The sequence below is a fragment of the Barbus barbus genome, assembly GCF_936440315.1.
Source record: "Barbus barbus genome assembly, chromosome: 49".
Classification (NCBI taxonomy): domain Eukaryota; kingdom Metazoa; phylum Chordata; class Actinopteri; order Cypriniformes; family Cyprinidae; genus Barbus; species Barbus barbus.
In genome coordinates, this window is record NC_136727.1 from 23,038,992 (window position 1) to 23,061,239 (window position 22,248).

Below are 22,248 nucleotides of genomic sequence, written 5' to 3' on the forward strand. Positions count from 1 at the left end.
TCCAGCATCAGTGAGGTTTGGCATGGAAGGCATCACCCTGTGGCTCTGCTGAGGCACTATTGAGCCTTCAGCTCATCTGGATTGTTGGATCGACTGTTTCTCATCTTTCTCTTGAAAATATCCCATAGATTCCATATGGGGTTCAGGTCAGGCATGCTGGTTGGCCAGTCAAGCACCTTAATATCATGGTCAGCAAACCACTTGGAAGTGTGTGCAGGTGCTAAAGTCCTGCTAGAAAAGCAAATCAGCATCTCCATAAAGTTTGTCAGCAGATGGAAGCATAAAGTGCTCCAAAATCTCCTGGTAGACGGCTACATTGACTCTGGACTTGATCAAACACAATGGACCAACACCAGCAGACGTCACAGCAGCCCAAATCATCTCTGACTGTGGAAACTTCACACTGGACTTCAAGCAGCTTGGATTCTGTGCCTCTCCAGTCTTCCTCCAGACTCCAGACATTGATTTCCAAATGAAATGCAAAATTTTAATTTATCTGAAAAGAAGACTTTGGACCACTGAGCAACAGCCCAGGTAAGATGATTCTGACGATGTTTCCATTTCAGAAGTGGCTTGGTAGCCCTTTTCCTGGAGACATCTGAGCATTGTGACTCTGACTCCAACTTCAGTCCACTCCTTGTGAAGCTCTCCTAAGTGTTTGAATCAGCTTTGCTTGACAGTATTCTCAAGCTTGTGGTCATCCCTGATGCTTTGATACAGCACTCTGTGAACAGCCACCCCGTTCAGTAATGACCATCTATGACTTACCATCTTTTAATTCCATCTGAGTTGTAAGCTCTAATCATCAAAATTAAAACGAACAAAAACTTTTGAAATGTCTTACCTTACATGTTATGAATGTAAAATACATATGAAAGTATCACTTTTTGAAATGTTACAAAAAAAATTTTCACGTTATTCAAATGTTTTTATATTTACCTGTATAGAGCCTAATTATGAAATCCCATCAAGATATACTATTACCCATAGAATTGAAGCCTGTTTTGAGGAGAGAAAAAAATAAATAACTTAAAACGAAACTCAGTAGCACAAAGTGTGTGGCCCTTACTACTGACTGCTGGACAACACTCACAACGGAAAGCTATTTAACAATAACGTGCCACTACATAGATGACGACTGGAAAGTTAATTCAGCTGTCCTATTAACATAGTGCATGCCATGCAGACACAGCTGAGAACCTCACAGCTAAACTAGTTGATGCGGTGGAGACCTGGGGTCTAAATGGTCTACATTTATTTAATGGGTCTAAATTTATTTAGTCTAAATGACTAAATGGGAAAGTGTGTGCATGTGTTCATGACAATGCACGCAACATCGTGGCTGCAAACTCTCCAGAACGGGTGCACTGGGACTCAGTTCCCTGTTTTGCTCATACACTACAGCTCGCTGTAAATGATGGATTTAAAGGGTTTGTGCATCGGTTATCATTGCAGCTGGGCGGCTTGTCAGGCACTTTAATCACTGCACCCCTGCTTGTAAAGCACTGGAAGCAAAACAAGAACAAATGAAACTTCCGAAACACCAGCTAATTCAATCATGTAAAACAAGATAGAACTCGGTATGTGACATGTTCGGAAGATTTCTTGAACTAAGGTGGGCCGTTACAGCTGTTCTGTCTGACCGAACGGTAACAAAGCTCCAAGATGCCAGAACCTTCAAGATACGAGACAAATACTAGCAGATAATGGCGGAGATTTCGCTAGTGTTGGAAACTTTAAAATGTGCAACCTCTATAATGTCAACAGAAAAGAACGTGTCAATTTCCAATATTTACCCCATCACCTTCAGCCTCCTGAACACACGCCTGATCAGAATCAGAATCAGAATGTGCTTTATTGGCCAAGTATGTTTACATATACGAGGAATTTGTTGTAGTGACAGAAGCTCCACAGTGCAACAGAAAGACAGCAACAGGACAGGACACAGATAATAAAGAATAATACAAATATCCAAATAGGCAATATACAAAACAACAAAAACACAATATATAATATAGACAATTATGTGTGTACAGGTCTGATATGTGCAAATTAAAAATAAATAAATAAATAAATGAACAAAAAAGTAAGCAAGTGTGGTGAATAAATAGTTGTGTGTTGTGTGTTCTGCGTTTTATTGTCAAGTGTTCATGAGATGGATTGCCTGAGGGAAGAAACTTCCTGTGTCTGGTCATTCTGGTGCACAGAGCTCTGTAGCGTCGACCAGACGGTAACAGTTCAAAGAGGGAGTGTGCTGGATGTGAGGGGTCCAGAGTGATTTTACCAGCCCTTTTGCTCACTCTGGATGAGTACAGTTCTTGGAGAGTGGGGAGAGTTGTACCAATGATTCGCTCAGCAGTCCGGACTACCCTCCGTAGTCTTCTGAGGTCATATTTGGTAGCTGAGCTGAACCAGACAGTTATTGAAGTGCAGAGGATGGATTCAATGATGGCAGAGTAGAACTGTTTCAGCATATGAGTGAGAATATCGCCATATCCACCTTTGATCTCGTAAGTATCTGTAGGTATCTACTTCTGTCCATCTTGACTGCGCTTATTTCACTCCTCCCCTCACTGTAGCCACCTACTCTCGCCTACACTTCAGACGAGGCGCATCTCAAACAAGCCTAATAATAGCTGTCATTGTGTTAGTGCACTACTGAACTGCGTAATGTGCTTTCTTTAACTGATTTCTGAGTGAAACACCGTGAAACTTTGTTCGTTCATATTCTACATCTGCTTTACTGTCCATATAGTTCGCATAATCATCAGTAAAGCGATCCGAGGTCTTATATCACTGTATTAGTTGACTGAGGCGCACGTAACGTCGTTGGGGAATCCTGGACAGGGTTTCTGCAGGGTCTTAAATTTAGTTGTATCAAATTTAAGGCCTTAAAAAGTCTTAAATTGTACAAGAAAGTCTTAATTATGATTTCAAGATGTCTTAAATTTGGAGACAGAAAGACAAGAATTGCGATATGGCTGAATGTGATGATTAAACTTCAAAAGGCTGTGATTTCATTAAATAAACATGAGCGCTGCAAGTTCAAAGTCCAGTGCTGCGCTGTTTTGTGTAATTTACTTTCTTTACCGGCAAACCATTATATTTCAGCCAAACGTGACACCTGCTGGCAGAGAATGAATCAGTTAACAGGTTAGTGCTGTACGAGTTTCACTGCACGATTCAGTCTATTAAAATACATTTAGAATGATCACATAATTTAAGATATGGGGGCAGAAAATGTATAGTCTATATTTATATCATTTTATATGGTTAATATCACGCAAAGAGTGCCATTTTTTTTCTCCAAAAATCAGCATGGTTACAAATGTGATATTGATTTTATGCAACAGATCAATAAACAAGAAGTTAATATTAAGAGACTTACATTTAGACACCATATTTCCTGCTTTTGCTCTATTTCTCCAACAAAAATCATTCCAAACACAGCCACAGCACTGTTTTGTGTCTCTGAGCAACATGACGGTGATTCGTTCCTGAATAAATCAACTGTTTAAATGATTCAGTTCAATCGCAATGACTCTCTTAATGACTGACTTACTGCCACCTGCTGGCGGTTTTAATATCATAAAAGTATACAGGTCCTTTTCAAAAAATTAGCATATTGTGATAAAGTTCATTATTTTCTGTAATGTACTGATAAACATTAGACTTTCATATATTTTAGATTCATTACAACACAACTGAAGTAGTTCAAGCCTTTTATTGTTTTAATATTGATGATTTTGGCATACAGCTCATGAAAACCCAAAATTCCTATCTCAAAAAATTAGCATATCATGAAAAGGTTCTCTAAACGAGCTATTAACCTAATCATCTGAATCAACTAATTAACTCTAAACACCTGCAAAAGATTCCTGAGGCTTTTAAAAACTCCCAGCCTGGTTCATTACTCAAAACCGCAATCATGGGTAAGACTGCCGACCTGACTGCTGTCCAGAAGGCCATCATTGACACCCTCAAGCAAGAGGGTAAGACACAGAAAGAAATTTCTGAACGAATAGGCTGTTCCCAGAGTGCTGTATCAAGGCACCTCAGTGGGAAGTCTGTGGGAAGGAAAAAGTGTGGCAGAAAACGCAGCACAACGAGAAGAGGTGACCGGACCCTGAGGAAGATTGTGGAGAAGGACCGATTCCAGACCTTGGGGGACCTGCGGAAGCAGTGGACTGAGTCTGGAGTAGAAACATCCAGAGCCACCGTGTACAGGCGTGTGCAGGAAATGGGCTACAGGTGCCGCATTCCCCAGGTCAAGCCACTTTTGAACCAGAAACAGCGGCAGAAGCGCCTGACCTGGGCTACAGAGAAGCAGCACTGGACTGTTGCTCAGTGGTCCAAAGTACTTTTTTCGGATGAAAGCAAATTTTGCATGTCATTTGGAAATCAAGGTGCCAGAGTCTGGAGGAAGACTGGGGAGAGGGAAATGCCAAAATGCCTGAAGTCCAGTGTCAAGTACCCACAGTCAGTGATGCTGGTGTTGGTCCACTGTGTTTTATCAAGGGCAGGGTCAATGCAGCTAGCTATCAGGAGATTTTGGAGCACTTCATGCTTCCATCTGCTGAAAAGCTTTATGGAGATGAAGATTTCATTTTTCAGCACGACCTGGCACCTGCTCACAGTGCCAAAACCACTGGTAAATGGTTTACTGACCATGGTATTACTGTACTCAATTGGCCTGCCAACTCTCCTGACCTGAACCCCATAGAGAATCTGTGGGATATTGTGAAGAGAAAGTTGAGAGACGCAAGACCCAACACTCTGGATGAGCTTAAGGCCGCTATCGAAGCATCCTGGGCCTCCATAACACCTCAGCAGTGCCACAGGCTGATTGCCTCCATGCCACGCCGCATTGAAGCAGTCATTTCTGCAAAAGGATTCCCGACCAAGTATTGAGTGCATAACTGAACATAATTATTTGAAGGTTGACTTTTTTTGTATTAAAAACACTTTTCTTTTATTGGTCGGATGAAATATGCTAATTTTTTGAGATAGGAATTTTGGGTTTTCATGAGCTGTATGCCAAAATCATCAATATTAAAACAATAAAAGGCTTGAACTACTTCAGTTGTGTTGTAATGAATCTAAAATATATGAAAGTCTAATGTTTATCAGTACATTACAGAAAATAATTAACTTTATCACAATATGCTAATTTTTTTAAAAGGACCTGTATACATAATACATTAACCCTCTGGGCCCTGAGGGTGTTTTGGGGGCCTGGAGAACTTTCAACATGCCCTGACATTTGTGCTTTTTTCAGTTGCTTATAAAAATATAAATGGCTAAAGTCTAATAACACTGTAAACAGCACAAACTGGGCTACAATTGTCACGGTTCACCCATCTGCGGTCTCTCTTTGTCCCGTGGTTTGTCATGTGTGTGCGTGCTGTACGTGTGGGGGCGTGGCCGAGCCATCATCCGCTCACTTCCCTCAGCTGTGCCTCGTCAATCGCGCCAGCTGTTGCTCATTTCCCGTTGCCTTAAATACCCACCTCTTTCTCCTCTCCGCTGTCAGATCGTTCCTGGATGTCTTCCTGCTACAGTGTTCCCGTCTTCACTTCTTCATCTCGTCGTTGTCGGTGGATCTGTTTGGTGTTGTGGATTGGAGTTCGTGTTGGTGTCGTCGTGTCCTCATCCCGTGTCTGGAGGTTTGCTGTCACTGTCTGTTCCTGTCTTCACCACCACTCCACTTCACCGTGTGCCCATCCAGTACTGTGTCACTCCATTCCTCAATCCTGTCGGTGTCTCACTTCATCTGTACAATAAACTCTTATTGTTTCACTTGCATACTGTTTCCTCATCTCTTCAGCCGAACGTGACAACAATGTTATGTTAGCAGCATTTGTGTACATGATTGTGTTTTTGAGAAAACAACGTTTATGCGTGGTTAGTGAAAAACTAAAATTTTGAAGTCACTGAAATAAGACCATAAAACACATACAGAACAATTGTTTACAAGACTTTTGAGAACCAGATCTTGTAGGCTAGAATATTTACTTCACAATTATGTGAAAATTATTCAGCTTACTCATTCACAGAAAACAATATATTGATTTAAATTTTTAAAGACATGTTTTGTGATCGAATGCCAATATGCGAGGGAGTGGTATTGGGCTTGAATATTAAGTGGTTCTCACCTGAGAGACAAAGGGCCCTCCCCTAAAGCTGCTAATGGGCCATCAGTGTGACTGTGACTGAGGCAGGTAAGAGAGAGAGAGTGTGAGGAGACTGAAAAAATGGGGTTTTTAAATGATTTGTATTTTATTTACAACACCGTATAATCAAAACATACATAATGAAGGTCAAAGACACATTATTGTGCACTGATCTAACCACAGAGATGTGAACAGACTCTGACTCGTTCCTGCAACAGATTCTGTTCAACAAGTGAAACAGATAAATCATACATGATATTTACGTGTTATTTAAGTGTTTCTGCTATTTTCCATGGATTCAAGAAGAAACTGTTGAACATCTGATGTTGGTGCAGCGCTCTCAGAGGAAAACAGTTGGAAGAGACAAAGTCAGCAGGATTCATCTGTGGTGCAGGTGTCTCATTCAATAAAATACAAACAACCAAAAAAAGAGAAAAAACATTTGTGAGCATGTTTATATCAGGAGCATCTATATATATATATATATATATATATATATATATATATATATATTTATATAGGTTTTGTAGTCATAGACTCATTCATGCTTTGTATTATCGTAAAAAAAAAGAGACATTTTATTTTTGAGAAACTAATTATTGTTTAGCATGCAATTATACTCTATTTTTGAACAGAGTAGGCTATTAATCATAAACATGTTCTAAACATACTTAGACTCGTAGCATTCATCATGTTACAATGTACTCTCATATTACTTTTATTGTTTTATAAAGAGCATGAAAACATACTCGCGCCGTAAGAAATTTAAATACAATGAATTGCCCATCATATTCACAATGTTTTACTGGATTTCAAACATGTTAGTCAGGAATTATAGTTTGGGGAAAACCCAACTATGATTTTGTAGTCATATAGCCAGCCTGAACATTATGTATTATTTTATAGTATAGAAGATATGATTCTGCAGTCATAGACTCACTCATGCTTTATACTATAAAAGGATGAACTTTGCGCTATAAAAATATATTTTATATCTGAGAACTAATTTTTATCGTTTAGCACGTTATTAAAATATATTTTTGAACAGGTCTAAATATTCTTAGATGCGTAGCATTTATCGTGTTGTAATTTGGGAACAACCCAACTAGTAATGTGTTCAAGTTTATGTCACAATAACACGTTAACTAATGCAAAACATAAACATTACTTACTTATCAGATCGATCTTCTCTACTTGATGAACTCTTGAGGAAATCCAGCCTTTACTCAGGGCGTCTTCTTCCAGAAAGTAACAGTAGCAGCGATGAACTCTTCACTGACGCTTTGTTTATGCTCCGCGTGCGCGGGTCACGTGGTTTTTTGCATGTGAACGCGAGGGGGCGGGATCTCATTAAAAATAATGAGTTAGACGGGACAGACTGAACAGCGTGTTGGTTTCATACGGATCACATAATGTTTGTTTTCGATATGACTTACTTCATTTCAAAGAAGACACTTCAGGCTTTCTATAGATATAAGTCTCATGTTTCTGTGTTGAGTATTCGCTGAGTTACACTTCATTTTAGTGACACATTTCTGAAAACAGATCGCGGAGACGGAGAAGACAGAGAGCGCACGCTGTTTGTTTTCTTTATTCTTCAAAAGCACAAAGTTTAGTTGTTATTATGAGTGAATACAAATAAAAGTAGACCCCTTACAGATTCGAATGGTGTATTGCTCTTATCTGAACGATCAAAAAGTAATTCAAGCTAATTTCTGCCTTATCAGGAAAATCTGCCCCAAAACGCGTATTCGAGTTTGTCAGGCTCAGAGGGTTAAAGTATCTTAATTTTTTTTTTATAATTTCAAACATCAGTTTTCAATGTTTTATGTTTCAAATATCAAAACATCATGTATGCATTTGTAACTGCAGGTTAGCATTCTATGTCCCTGAGAGCTGCATTAAACTGTGTAAATGCCTCTAAATGCCACTTCAAATGCATTGCAAAGAGACATTTTGTTGATACTGATTTAATTTCCTTGGTAATAGCCCAAATGCAACAGTTTTACTTAAAAGATGATGCACACTTTTAGAAAAAATGGCTTAAAGGTAAAAATGCCCATAAAACTTGTTGGAAAAGACTCATTTCTATCACTGCTGTGAACTGACCACACAGAATATGAAGAATATCAAAACAATTCAGGAGTCAGCGGTAATCTTTAAGATACCAGCACAATAACACACTCAGCAAAATATCGTCTAATTATCGTCATCGATAAAATCCCACAAAATATCAAGATCTCATTTTTTGCCAATTTCGCACACCCCTAATTCATGTTATTTAATTTATATAATAATTTATTGATAATAATTGGTAAAATCAATATTTTTAATACTTTTGACTAATACATTTTCTTAATAAAGGCTGAAATGTAAAGTTTATCATTTTATAAAACTTTTTGTTTTTGTGAAAACTTGTATCTGAATTGTAAATTATGCTTTTTACAGTCATTTTACAGTTTAATATGGTACTATAGGCATTGCCCTACTCCGCTCATATGGTATTGATTTTATTTGTGCAGGTATTAAAAAAGGTCTTAAAAAGTCTTACATTTGAGCTTAAAAATCCTGCAGAAACCCTGCCTAGAGTGTGACGTATGAGGGAAACCCCAGTATTATAGCACAGTGTCACACAAGTCATGATACAAAGTTACAGAAACTAAGCAACCGAAAGCAATATATGTCTACCTCAGATATAATTTTATTTCTGTACTTCAGCGTTGGGTAAAAGGGCATTATAATCTCCTTTGTGGTAGAGAAAGCTGCTTACATATAGGCTACGAGAAACAGCAAAGATGTTGAATTAAACATACACACAATCAGCTTTTCCACATGTTTATACTGGCCCCGATAATCAAACCTTATACTTAGCGCTTGCTCCATTTCTGCAAATCAGTTTTTGTAAATGAATGACTTGATCCACATATGGCCTTCATCAACAGCCACTTGCGCCACCTGATGGTGAGTGGCTGAAATCAGCTGGAGATCATGCATCGGTGCTCTACTGCTATTCCTGTGGGTTCTGGATGTGCAGTGCTGAATTTTCTGCTGAATTTTAATCACTGAATTTGTGGAAGCGAATTTGGAAAGTGACATAAAATGACAGAAACTTGCCTGTGGAATATCATACATCGTATTTTTAAACAGACTGAATATTTTGGAAGTGAATTCTGGAAGGCGAATACGAATTATTTGATTTTTAATTATGAAAATGTGTGTAAAATATTTTGAATTTAAATATTCACAGCTTAAATAAACAACTATGTTAAATTTCAGGACCTAAAAGTGCAAGCACTGTTAATTGCAATGCATCTTTTTTTTCGATTTGTGGAATTCAGCATGCTTTACGTTTCAAAAACTATTGTCATTATTCTGCTTCCATAATCCTCACATAAGTCCCTGGTCTGTCCAGATGCTGCAGGATGAAGTGCAGTCAGATAATGACAGCATCATCCACAGACCTGTTTGCTCTGTAGGCAAACTGCAGGGGGTCTAGTAAGGGTCAAGTGATGCCCTTCAGATAAGCCAAAAGCAGTCTTTCAAATGATTTCATGGCCACAGACGTTAGGGCCACAGGTCTGTAGTCATTAAGTCCAGTAATTTAGGGTTTCTTTGGGACGAGGATGATGGTGTAGCGTTTGACTCATGAGGGGACTTCACAAAGCTCCAGTGATCTGTTGAAGATCTGTGTGAAGATGGGGGCCAGCTGTTCAGCACAGGTTTTTAGGCAGGCTGGTGACACACCATCTGGGCCTGGTGCTTTCCTTCTTTTCTTCTTTCTGAAGACCTGACACAAGTCATCTTCACTGATTTGAATTGTAGGTGTGGGGGAGAGGGGGATTGCTGGAGGTGTTAATGGTTGTGTGAAGAGGTGTTCAGGGCGAGTGTGAGGTGATTTTTCAAACCTACAGTAAAAGTCATTCAAATCGTCTGCCAGGTGTTGATTCTCCAGAGCGCTGGGGGATGGTGACTTTTAACTGGTGATATCTTTCATACCTTTCCACACTGAAGCAGGATCACTGGAAGATAATTTGTTCCTTAGCTTGTCAGAACAGTTCCTCTGATGAGAGCCGAGGACAGAGTGATAGAGTTCAAAGCGAAAGTTTGGCAGTCTTTAAGTGACCTCATGGAGGTAGATATTGATATTATTATTATTATCCATCCATCCATCCATCTTCTTCCGCTTATCCGGGGCCGGGTCGCGGGGGCAGCAGTCTAAGCAGAGATGCCCAGACTTCCCTCTCCCTAGACAATTCCTCCAGCTCTTTAGAGCTAGCTTCTGTGTCCAGGGATCGGGTCGTCGAGGCCCCCGCCTTCGACTGCTGCCCGATCCTCTTTGCACCGGCCCCTTACGGTCCCTCCTGTAGGTGGTGAGCCCACGGGAAGGTGGCCCCACGTCGCTCCTTCGGGCTGAGCCCGGCCGGACCCCATGGGGGGAGGCCCGGCCACCAGGCGCTCGCATACAAGCCCCAACCCCGGGCCTGGCTCCAGGGTGGAATATTATTATTATTATTAATTAATTTGGAGGATATTGTTCACCACATGTTGACACAGATGAGTTGATGGCCAAACCAGTGCTGATTGCCTCTGTCCTGGACCATCGCCATAAACTTCTCTGTTTTTTCCCACAAGTGCAGAAAGAAGCCGCAAAAGCAAAACCTACTGAAATATGTGCTGCTTTGGAAATGGCCACTATGGGAGGAGATAAGAAATTGCTGTCTTGTTCCCAAGCTGGAGATACACAACCCAGCTACAGTAATGCCATGATGTTGCTCCTAGGAGAAGACTACAGCACCCCTCAACAAGCCACTGATTATGCAGAACAGAGGTGGAAATCTATATGAGAGATAATCTGTCCTCTGTGGATATTAATCCTCTTGACTGGTGGAAAGTAAATGAATGGCACTTCCTGAGACTGGCCACTCTAGCGAGGCGTTATATCTGCCTTCCCGGGACAGGTTGCTATCATACAGGACTTCTGTGCCATCTGAGAGGGTGTTTTCTTCTGTGGGGCTAACTGTCAACAGGCTGCGCTCCAAACTATCTTCTCACCACCTTGACATGTTACTTTTTTTAAATAAAAACTAAACAATTTGTGGATTGAGGTAGGCCTGCTATTTTAATTTGGCAAACTTATTCTTACGAAAAAAACTGCCATTTCTTCAAAGCTTCAGAAGGATTCACTGTTTTCTTATTGTCGTGTTTATTTAAGAGAAAATTATTTAGTGTAGGCCTATTTATTTTATTACTTTTTATTTATATTATTCTGTTTTTCTCTGTTGTCAGAACCGCTGCAGGTGCATGAAAATCTGACTATGTGTGAATCCAGGTTCTGTTGTTAATCTGTTCTGTATGCTGCTGTTTGCACACGTTAAAATAAACTTGTGAAAAGAAATTTGTAAATTTAATGCGTCAGACACTCATTAATTCTATTTTTATTCAGTGCTAATTTATTATTCTAATCTTATCAGTTAACGATTAATGTTTGAATAAGGAGCGGCGGTTAATTAACCGAAATTAACATCCCTAGTCCAGGCCCTTGTCATTTCTAGACTGGACTACTGCAATGCTCTTCTAGCTGAACTTACATCATGCACAATCAAACCTCTACAAATGATTCAGAGTACAGTGGCATGACTGGTCTTCAACGAGCCCAAAAGGGCCCATGTCACACCTCTCTTTATCTCCCTGCACTGGCTACCGGTTGTGGCTCACATCAAATTCAAGGCATTGAAGATACAGAACAATTACATTATCTGTGCCCTGCTACCTCTCTTGTATGAATGTACATTCCATCTAGAATCCTACAATTTATGAGCAAAAAAAAAAAAACCTTTCCAAATCGTTTTCATTCACTGTTCCCTGCTGGTAGAATGATCATCCTAACCCCATCCAGAATACCAAATATTCAAGAAACACTTAATTCAAGAAAATCTTCTGTGAGCACTTAACTGTATCATTCTGACCTGGAAAAAAATCATTCTATGCTTTCACAATTTCTTATCTTCCTCCTGTTTCTAGTTTGTACAATCCTTGACCATGTTTGAAACTTTGCATTATTAAAACTTCTTATGTTATTGCCTCCTTAAGTGAAGTGAAGTAAAGTATGGTGACCCATACTCGGAATTCGTGCTCTGCATTTAACCCATCCAACGTGCACACACACAGCAGTGAACACACACACACACACAGCAGTGAACACACACACACCGTGAACACACACCCGGAGCAGTGGGCAGCCATTTTATGCTGCAGCGCCCGGGGAGCAGTTGGGGGTTCGGTGTCTTGCTCAAGGGCACCTCAGTCGTGGTATTGAGGATGGAGAGAGCGCTGGACATTCACTCCCCCCACCTACAATCCCTGCCGGCCCGAGACTCGAACCCGCAACCTTCGGATTACAAGTCCGACTCTCTAACCATTAGGCCACGACTTCCCCTTTAAGATGAATCATTTGTTGAATTCCTAATTTTTAAGTTACTTTGGATAAAAGTGTCTGGTAACAGTAAATCTAAATTTAATGTTATGTTCAGCATATTCGGTATACAAATAAAAGTGAATGTGAGCATATTTTAAAAATACAAATATTATTTGTAAATAGTTAAAATCCATTACTTTATGAATTCTAGTTTTTCTAATAAATTCTCTTTCATTTTCTTTATACATGTTGCATTTTCAAATCCAAGTGATTCAAACTCATAGCACAGTTCATGTGTAGTGGAACAGCATTTACTGTGAACCTCAGGAGCTATTAGACACACAGGGCACCCTGTTCTAGCTTGTACTGTTCTAAACTTTGTCTAAAACTTTATATTAGACACTTCTTGTGTTTATTTGCCTCTTTATGATGAATTACTTGTTGCATTTCTCATTTGTAAGTCACTTTGCAAATGTATGTAAAAATGTAAAACGCCACATTCTGAACTGCTCATTTAAATGAACATAGTACCACAGTTCACTTGTCAGACTGTATATTTATGTAATTACATTGCAAGCTTTACAATTTTAAAATCACACTAAGCCATGCTGTATTCTTATAAACTGGTGACTCTTGAAGGCACTTCAGTTTTTACTTGCACTTGGTGCCTGGTGAGCAGTCATTCTAAATCCTGGCTTAGATGCTATTGTCATCGCGCACACAGCCACTAGATGGTGCCGCTAGCTTGTGCAGTTCTGTTCAGTGCAATTCATGCATGAAATAAATCTTTTTGAAAATGCAAAAACATTTCTGTAAAACTGAAAAATTATATGCCTGCAAAAAAATTATATGCCTGTAAATCTGTCTCACTCTCTCTCTCTCTCTCTGTGTGTGTGCTTTCGCTTGTTCTGGCTTTCAAGATGCCACCTTTGTTGGACAAAATTTAAAAGTCATTCATTATGATAGCATTTTGTTAATTATTTTATGGTAAACAATTTACCTCAGTATCTCTAGCTGACAGTTTGAACTCTTCAGTCCATCAGAAAGCAGCTTCGCTCCTGAATCCTGCAGGTCATTGTTACTCAGGTCCAGCTCTCTCAGAACAGAGTTTGATGACAGAGCTGATGACAAGCTCTCACAAGACCGAGCAGTGAGATTACAGCACTGTAGCCTGTGTAGAGAGAAAAAGCAAACAGCAATATAATATCTCTATTTATTTGGTAATGGTTTATAATCTGAAACACAGAGGAAGGGAAATTTATAATGTGAATTCACACAAGAGCAGTAAATTACTGTGATGTGAGCATCATTCTGCTATTCATTCACAGTCATTTGTAAGAAAATGACCCAGCATGCCATGCATTGATTTCACAGCAAATTTCTGAATACAGTAACATATTGTAAAATAATATTCTTTTAATCCTATAATTTCCTGCCAATTGTGTATTATATATGATATATTCAGTGATTATTGAATTTAAGAGAAATTGTTAGGCTTTAAAATAAAAGACTTCCTTTAGTTTACAGTTTATATATAATCGCATTTCAATTTTTTTTCATTCTTTTGAACAGTCTTGGCATGCAATTAACCTGTCTAAATTTATGGCCAGATTATTAGCAGTGTATGTAAAATGTTAATGCTCTTACAGTGCTCTTCTGGTGTTTTTGATAAGTGGCAGCAGTCTCATCAGTGCTTCATCAGATCTTCTGTATTTTTGCAGTTCAAACCTCTCCTGAGTCTCTTCTGACATCTGGAGCACAAACACCAGACCCGACCACTGAGCAGAGGAGAGCTTCTGTGCTGAAAGATTTCCTGAGCACAGATTCTTCTGGATTTCCTCAACAAAGTCATCTTTCAGTTCACTCAGACAGTGGAAAAGGTTCAAAGTCCTCTCTACTGATTCCTCCTTCTCTATTTTCTTTTTGATGTAGTCAGCAGTGTCCTTGATGTTCTCTGATTTGAACTCCAATCCTGGTACTATCTCCTTCAGGTAACTCTGATTGGACTCCAGTGAGAGACCCAGCAGGAACCGGAGGAAAAGGTCCAGGTGTCCGTTCTCACTTTGTAAAGCCTTGTTGACTGCAGCTTTATGCAGCTGAAACAGTGGCTTTTTGGACAGTTTCCATACTTTTTTCCAGGATTCAATAAATGGGTTTGCTTTCTTGTTTTTATTAATAAAAAACACATAAAGAGCAGCAATGAATTCCTGGACACTGAGATGTACAAAGCTGTAAACATTTCTTACTGAAGAAGTGTTTTCCTCCTGAAAGATCTCAGTGCATAACCCACAGTACACTGACCCTTCACTGACATCTAGTCCACATTTCTCAAGATCTTCTTTGTAGAAAAGCAGATTTCCTTTTGGTAGATGTTTAAAGGCCAGTTTTCCAAGCTTCAGAATTATTTCATCAAAAGACCTGGCATTGGCTTTAAGTTCAGAATCATCATTGTATTTTTTTTCCATCTGTTGCATCTGTGAAAGTAAAAACTTTATGTACATCCCTGTGAGAGTTGTGGGTGTTTTGTCATTGCTTTCTTGAGCCAGCAGAGGCTTAAGAACAGTGAGAGAGATCCAGCAGAAGACGGGGATGTGGCACATGATGTACAGACTCCTGGATTTCCTGATGTGACACATGATGTTTCCAGCAACCTCAGGACTGTTCTTGATAAAGTACTGCTCTTTCTGCTCATCATTGAATCCTCGCACCTCTGTCACCTGATCAATGTAGTCTCTGGGGATCAGACCGGCTGCTGCTGGTCTAGATGTGATCCAGATGAAAGCAGAGGGAACCAGATGTCTCTTGATCAGGTTTGTTATTAAGTTATTCACTGCTGTTTTTTTGTCAATATCTGTGAAACTGTCAACCTCTTTAAAGCTTAAAGGCAAGCGACATTCATCCAGTCCATCAAAGATGAACATTACCTTACCATTACCTTCTGGAAGAGATGGAAGTTTATCATGACCACTAAAGAAGTATTCGTGAAGCAGTCCCAGGAGACTGTACTCTTCTTTAATCAAATTCAGTCTACGGAATGGAAGTGGAAATATGAAGACTATATCCTGATTTTCTTTTTCTTCAGCCCAGTCAAAGATGAATTTATTGACGGAGACTGTCTTTCCCACTCCTGCGATTCCCATCGTCAGCACTCTTTTGTTTTGTTGACCCATATCTTGCACTTTGAACATGTTGTTGCACTGGATTGGCGTGTCTGTGGTAGTTAAGTGTTTGTGACTCGAATCGATCTGTCTCACCTCGTGCTCATTCACTATTCCTCCAGTCTCATTCTCCACCACATATAAATCAGTGTAAATATCGTTCAGGTGTTTCAGACGACCCTTCTGTGAATTACCAATCAATATCTGCTCGTAGTCACGTTTTAATTTGGTCTTCAATCTGAGGCTCATTTCTGTGTAATCATAAAGAGAAGCTTTACTGTCCTCTGATGCTGAGCCTTTAAGGAAGAGAAAAAAAAGAATAATTAATTGTCTTTTTAAATAAATTCACAATAAAACCTATATGAAAATTCTAACCTGGTCTTTGATCTCATTATAAAAACAACTACCAAACATGAGTGACAAAAATGAATCATCTGCTATATTCAGATTAATCCCATATAGACATTATGCTGAAGTTGACTATATGTACAGTCATGAAAATTCCTTTGCCGACTCAAATGTACACCTTGTAGAAGTGGGCAATATGATCAAAACCTTATACCATAATATGAATATTGTATGGAAATGATATACAATGATGTATATCACATTCTAATCATTACCATTAACTTGCATCTACATGTAAGCCAGCAGTCATTGGAGTATTAGTAGACCACTTAATGTTCACTTATACTTTATTTTGGTGGTATACCAACACTCATTCTATTGACTGTAGTCAAGTCATTACTGAACAGTAAACTAACAGAATCAATGACGCAAATTTCAAAAATTAGGTAAATCTAAATTGTGCTATAATGCAGATTTAGCAAGACGATCGTGTCATTAGTGCATGGTACAGCAACACTGCATGGTTACAGTGGGTATAAAAAAAGAATCACCTCCTTTAAAATAATCACATTTTGTTGCTTTGAAATTAAAATGGACACAGTTTTTGTTTTATCAAGCTGTATTTACTCAGTGCATCTTATAACATCCAAGTAAAAGACATAACACCAATCTAATCATCCCCTTACACTGATTGGCTTCATCACTCTGTCTCCTCTCCACCAGTAAGCTGGTGTGTGGTGGGCGTTCTGGCGCACTATGGCTGCCGTCGCATCATCCAGGTGGATGCTGCACACTGGTGGTGGACGAGGAGATACCCCCCCTCACAATGTAGAGCGCTTTGAGTGCTTAGGAAAGCAGGAAAGCGCTATATAAATGTAATGAATTATTATTATTATTATTATTATTATTAACACCAATGTGTCAGATTTTTTTTTTTAAATTAAAAAGCAGAATCACTTAGTTGGAAAAAAGATGACCCCTTCTTAAAAATGACTTGTAAACTCAACCAGGTGTAGCTAATCACCTTCTCTATGGCACACAAACCATTTGACTTTCCACTGTGATCAGCTGTGGTCATTTTGATTAGCTCAGCATGAAAAGAGCTTTTACTGGAGCATTTCAGTCCCTCGTAGTGCAACTGAAGCAAATAATGAACTATGGGTGGCAAGGCAGTGTAAAACGACCTCTGGGATAAAGTTGTTGACAGGCAGGAGATGAATAAAAAAAAAAAAAAAAGGTTTTATCAATGACTACCTAATATAGAGAAAAAAATATATTTTGAAATAAATGCTAAATATATGTTGCAAACAGTAAAGCTCAATTAAATATATTTTTGAAATAAGAAATTATATTTAATTTCAACCTTCATAAATCAAAATTCGAAATCTATTTCTTGGGCAAGAAAATATATTTCATTTTTTAACATTTTATTTTAAAGTGAAGGTATTTCATCATAATTCAGGAAATACCTCTTTTATATATATATTTATTTATTTTTTATTTAATTTTTTTTTTTTTTTTTGCAGAATAGTGAAGTCTATTATTAAGAAGTGGAAGGTATTTGGTACAACAGACCCTCCCTGGATCAGGACATTGCTCCAAACTGGATGAAAGAGTCACAAGGAAAGAGTCCTGTTCCTGTCTGTTGTGCTGCTGAGAGGTTGGCGATTGTAGCTCCGCTTTTTTACTGAATCTTTACCTTAATTTCACTCTCTGATGTTTAAAGTGATAATATATAACTTAATTCCCACCATATTTCTGGTATTACCTATCAAACTAATCCAACTAATTTGATCTTTCGCTTTTTAAAACTGCGAGTGCAGCGCATTAGCTTGTTACTAGCGGTACCATTCACGTTTCTATTCGCGCCTATTATTGTTTTTGTTTTTTTTCTCGCTCCATTTTCATTTATCTCTCGCTCCATGTTTCATGAGTTCATCTAACAACAGTGGTAAGTGGTAAGTTAAGTTGGTATCATTCATCAGTCACGGTGAGTAATGGCTTCTTCTCCTGCTATTGTTGTTTGCACTTCATGTCACATGTACAATTCATATTTCTCTGTCGGCGATGAGGGATTCACATGTGATAAATGCAGGGAAATAGTTAGGCTGACAGAGAAGGTTTCAGAATTAGAGACACGCATCCAAACTTTGATTGAGGATAGTAAGAATGTGAGGGCTGTAGATACGGCTTTGGATGCGACTAGCTCAGGGAGTCCTGTACATTGTTCGGTTCCGGTTGAGCCCCTGCAGCAGGGCAGCTGGGTGACTGTGATGCGGCCTAGTCACGGGTCAAGACACTGCTCTTCCGTTCCGATCAAAACATCAAACAGGTTCTCCCCACTCAGTGACGCACCCACTAAGAAACCTGATGAAAGAGCTCTAGTAATTGGCGATTCTATTGTACGGAACGTGAAAATAGAGACACCAGCCACCATAGTCAATTGTTTACCGGGAGCAAGAGCGCCAGACAAATTCTTGGCAAATTTGAAAGTGCTGGCTAATGCTAAACGTAAATTCAGTAAGATTGTTATCCACGTCGGCGCTAATGATGTTCGACTTCGCCAGTCGGAGATCACTAAAAATAATGTTAAAGAGGTGTGTGAACTTGCAAGTACGATGTCAGACACTGTAATATGCTCTGGTCCCCTCCCTGCTTACCGGGGCGATGAGATTCATAGCAGACTGTCATCACTCAATGGCTGGATGTCTAAGTGGTGCCCGCAGAATAACAGACTTTATAGACAATTGGACGAGTTTTTGGGGCAGACCTGACCTGTTGAAAAGAGATGGTGTTCATCCCTCCTGGGGTGGTGCCGCTCTTCTCTCTAGACATATGGCACATAGTCTTAGAGTTCATACTTGTCTAACTGGGGCCCAGGTCAGGAAGCAGACAGACTGGCTAAACCGACCGTCTGCTAGCCGCCTCACGTCACAGAAGTCAGTTAATTCTCAGCACATAGAGACTCCTTCACCTAGATATCACACTATAGAGACTATAGTGACATAAATATCCATTTTGTCACTTGAGGTGTTGTAGGGTGGTTTCTGACGCGTGAGATCCAAACATGTAAAATCATCCTCCAAATACTACTGCTTTATCGGATTTATTCATCACACAGCTCGTACAGGTCATCTTAACTCAAAGTTCCTCTGTACAATGCACATAAAATCCTATCGGATGCCTTCACATAATTACCTCCAGACACGGTCAAAAAATTTTGCGCTTCCCTCTAATTACACACCTGACTTTCTTACTCTTTACCTACTTATATACTCAATAAGGCCCACACTCCACCCAGTGGTCTAAAACAGAATTACAGGAGATATAATGGCTCTTACAGAGACTGTCTGTTCCCCGAACTAGAAAATACAGAAAACGTCCAAACCAAATTAAGAGTAAAAATTTAATTGTTGTTCAACAAATAAAAAATGTTTACAATACAGAGAAACAATTGATAAAGCATGGCTTACTGAATACCAGGTCCCTTTCTACAAAAACACTTTTTGTAAATGTTTGATCAATGATAATAATCTAGATTTGCTCCGTTTGACAGAAACATGGCTAAAACCAGATGAATACATTACTTTAAATGAGTATACCCCCTGAGGTTACTGCTATAAAAATGAGCCACGTCCAAAAGGTAAAAGGGGAGGTGTTGCTTCAATTTATAGCAATATTCTCAGTATTTCTCGGCGGGCAGGCTTCAAGTATAACTCGTCTGAAGTTATGGTGCTGCGTATAACATTATCTAGAGAAACCCATGTTAGTGATAAATCCCCTGTGATGTTTGTACTGGCTACTGTATACAGGCCACCAGGGCACCACACAGACTTTATTAAAGAATTTGCTGATTTTCTATCTGAGTTACTACTGACTGCAGATAAAGTCTTAATTGTTGCAGATTTTAATATCCATGTCGATAATGAAAAAGATGCATTAGGATCAGCATTCATAGACATTCTGAACTCTATTGGGGTTAGACAACACGTTTCAGGACCTACTCATTGTCGAAATCATACTCTAGATTTAATACTGTCACATGGAATTGATGTTAGTGGTGTTGAAATTCTGCAGCAAAGCAATGATATATCAGATAATTATCTAGTCTTGTGTAAACTCCATAGAGCTAAAACTGTAAATTCTACTCCTTGTTACAAGTATGGTAGAACCATCACCTCTACCACAAAAGACTGCTTTGTAAGTAATCTTCCTGATTTATCTCAATTCCTCAGCATATCCAACAGCGCATAAAAACTTGATGATGAAACATAACTATGGACTCTCTCTTTTCTAGCACTTCAGATACAGTTGCTCCTTTACGCTTAAGGAAGATCAAAGAAAACGGTCCGACTCCGTGGTATAATGAGTACACTCACACCCTAAAGAGAGCAGCCCGGAAAATGGAGCGCAGCTGGAGGAAAACAAAACTAGAGGTATTTTGTATAGCCTGGCGGGAAAATACCCTATCCTACAGAAAAGCATTAAAAACTGCTAGATCTGATTATTTTTCGTCTCTTCTAGAAGAAAACAAACATAACCCCAGGTATTTATTCAATACAGTCACTAAATTAACGAAAAATAAAGCATTAACAGGTGTTGGCATTTCCCAAAAGCACAGCAGTAATGACTTTATGAACTACTTTACTTCCAAGATCGATACTATCAGAGATAAAATTGTAACCATGCAGCCGTCAGCTACAGTATCACATTAGAGTGCACTATAGATCCCCTGAGGAACAATTCCACTCATTCTCTACTATAGGAGAGGAAGAATTGTATAAATTTATTAAATCATCTAAGCCAACAACATGTATGTTAGACCCTATTCCATCTAAACTACTAAAAGAGCTGCTTCCAGAAGTCATAGATCCTCTTTTGGCTATCATTAATTCTTCACTGTCGTTAGGATATGTCCAAAAAACCTTCAAAGTGGCTGTTATTAAGCCTCTCATTAAAAAAACCACAACTTGACCCCAAAGATTTAGTTAATTACAGACCGATATCAAATCTCCCTTTTCTGTCAAAGATACTAGAAAAGGTAGTATCCTCGCAATTATATTCCTTCTTAGAGAAAAATAGTATTTGTGAGGAATTCCAGTCAGGATTTAGACCGTATCATAGTACTGAGACTGCTCTCATTAGAGTTACAAATGACCTGCTTCTATCATCTGATCGTGGTTTTATCTATTAGTTCTACTGGATCTTAGCGCTACGTTCGACACTATCGACCACAACATTCTTTTAAATAGACTAGAACACTTTTTTGGCATTAGTGGAAGTGCCTTAGCATGGTTCAAATCGTACTTATCTGAACGCCATCAGTTCGTAGCAGTGAATGAAGAGGTATCATATCGATCACAAGTGCAGTACGGAGTACCTCAAGGCTCAGTACTAGGGCCATTACTTTTCACGCTTTACATGTTACCCTTGGGAGATATTATCAGGAGACATGGTGTTAGCTTTCACTGTTATGCTGATGATACTCAGCTCTATATTTCTTCGCGGCCCAGTGAAACACACCAAATTGAGAAACTAATGGAATGCATAATCGATATAAAAAACTGGATGACGAGTAACTTCTTACTGCTAAATTCTGAAAAAACAGAGGTGTTAATTATCAGACCTAAAAAACCCACATGTAATAACCTAGAACAATATCTAACACTTGACGGCTGCTCTGTCAATTCTTCTTCATCAGTTAGGAACCTAGGTGTGCTGTTTGATAGCAATCTTTCATTTGAAAGCCATGTTTCTAGCATCTGTAAAACTGTTTTTCCATCTCAAAAACATATCTAAATTGCGACCTATGCTCTCAACGTCAAATGCAGAAATACTAATTCATGCGTTTATGACCTCAAGGTTAGACTATTGTAATGCTTTATTGGGTGGTTGTTCTGCACGCTTGATCAACAAACTACAGTTGGTCCAAAATGCAGCAGCTAGAGTCCTTACTAGAACCAGGAAGTATGACCATATTAGCCCGGTTCTATCAACACTGCACTGGCTCCCCATCAAACATCGTATAGATTTTAAAATTTTGTTAATTACTTATAAAGTCCTGAATGGCTTAGCTCCTCAGTACTTGAGCGAGCTCTTATCACATTATAGTCCTCCACGTCCGCTGCGTTCTCAAGCCGTTTGATAATATCTA

General features: G+C 39.1%; 1 protein-coding gene across 1 annotated transcript in view; it reads right to left on the reverse strand.

Annotated features, from left to right (window-relative positions):
- LOC306867582 (NACHT, LRR and PYD domains-containing protein 12-like) overlaps positions 1–22,248 on the reverse strand; it is a gene marked incomplete at its 3' end in the record, with an annotated part of 236,115 nt that overhangs the window by 155,103 nt on the left and 58,764 nt on the right. The window contains exon 3 of the mRNA XM_079413332.1: positions 14,236–16,042. Coding sequence (XP_079269458.1) covers positions 14,236–16,042 — 1,807 coding nt within the window. The remainder of the gene's footprint in view (positions 1–14,235; positions 16,043–22,248) is intronic.